The sequence below is a fragment of the Loa loa genome, assembly GCF_000183805.2.
Source record: "Loa loa unplaced genomic scaffold supercont3.426, whole genome shotgun sequence".
NCBI classification, from domain to species: domain Eukaryota; kingdom Metazoa; phylum Nematoda; class Chromadorea; order Rhabditida; family Onchocercidae; genus Loa; species Loa loa.
The window spans coordinates 28315-34112 of NW_018108606.1; the positions used below are offsets into that span (position 1 = coordinate 28315).

At 28.8% G+C, this 5798-nt stretch overlaps 2 protein-coding genes across 3 annotated transcripts in view; one reads left to right on the top strand and one right to left on the bottom strand.

Annotated features, from left to right (window-relative positions):
• LOAG_18655 overlaps nucleotides 1-1898 on the bottom strand; it is a gene marked incomplete at its 5' end in the record, with an annotated part of 5624 nt that extends 3726 nt beyond the window's left edge. The window contains 6 exons of one of the 2 annotated variants that reach the window (XM_020451319.1): nucleotides 205-355; nucleotides 451-635; nucleotides 847-1006; nucleotides 1096-1262; nucleotides 1347-1462; nucleotides 1856-1898. In XM_020451319.1, the coding sequence (XP_020304906.1) occupies nucleotides 205-355; nucleotides 451-635; nucleotides 847-1006; nucleotides 1096-1262; nucleotides 1347-1462; nucleotides 1856-1898 (822 nt within the window). The remainder of the gene's footprint in view (nucleotides 1-204; nucleotides 356-450; nucleotides 636-846; nucleotides 1007-1095; nucleotides 1263-1346; nucleotides 1463-1855) is intronic. The other variant, XM_020451320.1, reaches the window with a different exon arrangement.
• A 1102-nt stretch (nucleotides 1899-3000) lies between these two features.
• Nucleotides 3001-4155, top strand: LOAG_12020 (hypothetical protein; the record flags this gene model as incomplete). The annotated part of the gene is made up of 3 exons (XM_003147535.1): nucleotides 3001-3144; nucleotides 3557-3815; nucleotides 4046-4155. 3 exons carry the CDS (start codon nucleotides 3001-3003, stop codon nucleotides 4153-4155), a joined length of 513 nt encoding a protein of 170 aa, XP_003147583.1.
• Between the last annotated feature and the right edge of the window lie 1643 nt (nucleotides 4156-5798).

Genomic DNA, 5798 nt, shown 5'->3' on the forward strand with positions numbered 1-5798 from the left:
ATATATATATATATATATATATATANATATATATATATATATATATATATATATATATATATATGAAGACAGAGCACAATTGAACACGCAAATAAGGAAACAAATAATGAATAAGGAAAGAAACAAATCAATGAAATGCTTTTTTTTTTTCAAAATGTTTTTTTTTTCAAAGTTTTTTCGAAATGTTTCAGCATAGAAACTAACCGAACCATCTTTGGTGGCATAACCGTAACCATTATCTATTATTTTTTCTACATATGCAATAATTTCAGGGACATATTCCGAAACTCGAGTTAAAACAGTTGGTGGTAGCACATTTAAGCAAGCCATATCGTATAGAAACTCGTTTTCATATCTAAATTGGATCAACTGTTTATTTTTCCTTTTTTGTTTAGAAATGTTTCTTTGGCTCAAAAATAAAAAATAAAAAAAAGACTAAAAGGTGCTAACTTCTTAGCAAGACGATCAAAGACAGCCAAATCGCTCACTGTATGTCGATAAAGCGAATCCAACCAGTCCGAGAGTACATCCTTTGCAGCATCCAATAGTTCATTCTTTGACTTCTCTGACTCTTGGTGTTCTGATTGTAGCAACGAACACTCTAGCTTTTTCACAGCAACATTCACATTTGCACACTGCAAATTTACACCCATTCTTAAACACTGCCTTACTGAGATATTTTTGAAGATGATGGATCAAATGATGGATAGGACTTTAAACTACATGGCTGATTAGGCGGTTTCAATCCGCTTTTCCTGTGATGTTACGTGAGAGATTTGATTTTTGATTTTTACTCAATATAATCGAGTAATCAATCCAAGAATTTCATCGTAATCTGCAGTTTACCATATCAGCCAACATGGTCTTTTTATCTGGATCAGTTTCATCAATACATTTGCTCTTGAATTTATCCAGTGCTAACAGAGTGTCCTCGATAACCTTGGTCATCGAAAGTTCACCAAATTTCCCAGCAATGTAATTTTCTAACAGATAAAGTTGACGAGCCCTGAAATCGGAGTTCCCTTAACCATTCCCATGAACTTAATATATGGAATTCACTGGATCAGGGAAAATAATATTTTCGAATAAATTTACCTCTTAATAATTTTGTCATCAATATCTGTTATATTCATTATATACTGTATATCATAACCAAAGTAATCTTGCAAAACACGTCGCAGAATATCGAAAGAAAGATAAGCTCGTGCATGACCAATATGTGAAGAATCGTAGACCGTAGGTCCACAAATATACCATTTGATCTTAATTTTTTTTCAACACTTTGATAAAGTTCAAGAAAAAGAAGATAGAAACAAAAAAGAATTCAAACAAATCGTAAATATTACCTGCTTTGGTTTCAGTGGGACAAAAAGTTCTTTTTTCCGTGTGAAGCTATTGTATAAATAAAGATGCGGTGGTTGCTCTGCTACCGGCAATTTCCATGTCTTTTGTGGACATCTTCCTGTAAACATTGTCAACTAATTTTTCCAAGTTATACGCATAAATTTATGTCAACAATTTGAATTGCTAATCAATCAGGGCGGAAGTTCCCTTTCTCCTCTTCTCTTCCCTCAAAAAAACAGTAAATATGAAGTCGTAATATGGAAAAATAAATTAATTAATAATAATTCACTCTTCCACACTCTTATTTCCAAAGTTCCCTCATTAAACTACTTAGCATTCCGAATTCATTTCAATACCAGATAACTGCGTAATCATACAATTTGTTTGAACAAAAACAGCGTATTATGTTTTGCTCGTAAAAAAAAGAAAAAAAATATATCATGAGAAATAAAAAAAGAAAACACGGACCAAATCTGTTCCCAGTTCTATTAATGTACGAAAGCAAACAAACCTCCATCAGCCACAGAGCCAACTGCTTCGGCTCCATTGACCATAGCGATGTTTCTGTTGCTTAATTTCAGACAGCCTAAAATTATGCAACCATAATTTCACAATTCAATAATGTTTAATTAGCGAATGGATTAGGTAGATAATTAAGCATCTCACCAGTAGTCCTTATTTGCTTAATATCTCACCCGTCGAAATACATTCGAATCGGAGGACAACAATATCTTACCACAAAACTGATTATAACGAAGCAACAGGTTAACTTACAGCTATTTGTGACAGCGACTTTTGTTGTCAGCTGTCCAAACAGCAGCTGGATTCGACCGGCTGGAAATAACAGGACGCTGATGTAACGGAATGTATTTGTTTCAACCGATTCCGTAAGATAATCACACCGAATTAATATCCTGAATTACTATTGAAGAAAAATACAAACACACATAAAATCAATATTATGGAATCGATATTAATTGCAAAAATAATCATGACTATGATGAGTAATTTATTCCCACACCAAGTTTACTCCCGCGATATCTTCCAACCATCCAAATCATTTCGAACGGTCAATCGATAATATCCCTCTCATGTTTAAGCCAGGTGAAACTCCCAACCATATCTACTGCCGAATCTTTGTTTATCCCGTGGTAATAACGCGACTCGTCCTTAACACATCATTCTTTCTCAAACCGGTTTTCCGGATTTTTCTTTCCGGTAATACAAATTTTGGATGGAATTCCGAAGAACCTCGATAATTTCATTGAATTTAAAGAATTTTTTTAAAGCAAAAGATTTTTACACAAAAATTTCATGAAATTTTACTTTCAGAATTAATGACAAAACACTGTATTCCTTCACTTCGTTTTTCTCTCCCCCATTTTTATGCTCTTTTCATATTCCTCTAACTGTATGCTGGTCATTTATGTGGTTTAGATACGCAAATTTGTACGGACATTTCAAATATTTGAGTTCTACAAATTTGAATATAATGCAATTCATCCAAACCATACTTTAAAGACAGAAATTTTAAACAATCAATTATTGTTGATTAATTTTGACGCCGCAACTAATTAACTAACCACACAGCAATTGTATTGTTTTTTTTTTTGCTCAGGAAAAATTTTCCGGAGTAATAAAATCCGGCAATTTGAAATGCTTAGTGGAATAGATGACAATAGTAGCATCGAAAATAAATTAGCGGGTAATACGCCGGATTTTGAAGTTCAATTGATTCCTTCATGGATCGTTTTTACAGCAGTTGATAATTATCGAATCTCCCAATATGCCACTTTTAAAGTAACTGTTTCTGAAATTTTAATTTGAAAATTTTTCAATTTAAAAGTATAATTTAAAAAGCTATATTTATTGTTGAATTTTTGTAATTTATAATTCCGTTCCCCAAAAAAAAGTGAAAAAATATTACAGTGCTTGTAACATCTTAAATATTTTTTTTTCTCCTTTTAGTTTAGAGTTTTTTTTTCTTTCGTTTAAACTTAATGTTTAATTTAAAAGTCTCAAAATTATGATGATCTATTTGGAATTGAATAATTTTTTTCTTTATATTTCATGATTTTTAATTTTAATAAAATTTCTCAAAAATCTTTTTATAGATTAAAAAATTAAAAAAGAAGATTAAAGATTAAAAAAAAGAAATTCAAAGAGATTAAAGATTAAAAATAATGATTTTTTTCTTTTTTTTTTTTTATAGATTAAAAATAATGATCCGGTACCCATTGTATATCGTATACGAACAAGAGAACGCTCATTTCCACGTTTTTCCATATGTCATGGATATTTGGAACCAAATGAGGAAGATCAAGTGTACATATTAATACCAACATCAGATTGTTGGCCTCGTGATCCGATTGATTATGCTGGTCGTCGTCATAAAGTGGTGGTCGAAAATTTGACCTTTCCTAAGGATGCATGCAAACCGAAGAATAAAAATGAAGCTAGTGCAATTTCAAGTAAGTAAGATTGAAATTAATATTGGAAAAGATTTATAATTAGCAAGAATATAAAATATTTGCTACAATGAATTATCTTAAATCGAATCATTTTTATTCAACTGTATGTCTCAAAAATTAATTAATTGAACGAATTTTACCTTTTTAATGTTTTCTTTGATCTTTTGCAATAATATTAAATTAAAAATTTTTTCAATTAGCTACTGCAATTTATTAATCCCAAATTATAGTGATGATATTTAAAGCGACACCACCAATGACACGAATGTATGCCAAACTGAATATACTATTGCCGAAAGTAGTAGAAGATAAAACTCAAGAAATAGGCCATGAAATATAAATTGTATCAGTGTATAAGAATTGCATATAATGCAATTTGAAAATGAATAAAACAAATGGCAGCTAACTGAGTATATTCGATAATTTTGATGAAAAAAAGAAATACAATTAATTTGTTTTCGATGTATAATTTTAATATTAAAATTTTTCATTATTACTTAAATTTCTTAATTAACACTTTTCTTTTCCAAGTAGTCTTTTCAAATTTAACACTTTTTGTTCGATACTACTGTATTGTTGATAATTTTGATCAAACTAATCATAAGAATTGTTTTCTTTTTTCAAATTTAATACTCGATATGTGGTATTGATAATTTTGATTAACATTTTTTTTTTCTCAAAATAATTTCTTTCCTTATATTGTCATTATCAGAAGAGACAATTTTTCATTTTCTTTTATTTACATTATTCCATTTATTATTATGAACAATTAATAGTAACAAAAAAAAAGAAAAAAGAAAAATTGAAATTTCTCCGCTCAATTCATTATTAGTGCTTCTTTCAATTCCTTTTATGCTTTCTTCATTTTTTCATACCATTGAAATGATTAATTTCTAAAATATAGATTGAATTTTTTCCTTTTGTCCTAAAAAAGGAAGAGTAAAAAACCACATTGTTATTGATTGATTAATAATATTGTTGCTCATTTTGTGATAAGACAACAATGTTATCACTGTTGATCACTTCCATAAAAATTGAATGGTAAAATGACTCGTTTCATTCCCTCATTTTTTATTTTTTTACTTTTTTGATATGAAATGTAACATTGTTTTCGTTGAAATGCATTACTGTATGAATGTGATGATTAACATTAATAGTAAATGAATGCAATAATTAGCATCAGTGTATTGTTTAAAAGAGAAAAGAGATAGTGTCAAAAAAATTTTAGAAGTTTTAAAGATCATCTTGATATGGACGACCCTTAACATTTCGAATATTTGAAATAATCATGCGAAAAGCATTATTGTTTGATTCATATACTTTTCCTGTAATAAAGATTACTGTTGGGTAGTTAAAAATTTCGATTTTAAAATTCTCAAAAAATAGTTCCATAAAATGGCAAAATTCATCAATTTTTATGATAACATAAAAAATAAAGAAAAATGAAAATATGAATACTTTTGGTTGAAATGATAATATAAAAAACATTGGAATATTTTTGCATACTAAAAGCAAAGCTGTTTTATTGATTAAATAATATGTCAAAATTGAGCAATAGCAATAGATTAAATTATGTAATAAAAAAGTATTCGCATGTACATACGTATGCAATCCTCGATCAATTTACACTGATTAGAAAAAAAAGAAAAAAAAAAAAGAAACTAAATCCTAGTTTAATATATATTAAGCTAAGTTTCAATCTTCATATATGGTTCAATCAACTTCTTATAATCTTTTCAGATTTAACTTTCAAGTTCAGTATGACTATTTTCTCTAAATTAATTGACAAATTCCTTGAGTAAAAAAAAAATATCACATATTTATTATCACTATGTCTATACTGAATGAGTCAACGATATGTATGAGAGGATTAGAAGACGAAAGGTTATGATAATGATTTTTCACTCGACTCCATATCTGTAAGTTTATTAATTAATAAGAAAAGTTAGAAGACTTCTACTAGGCTATTAGATAAAGAATTCC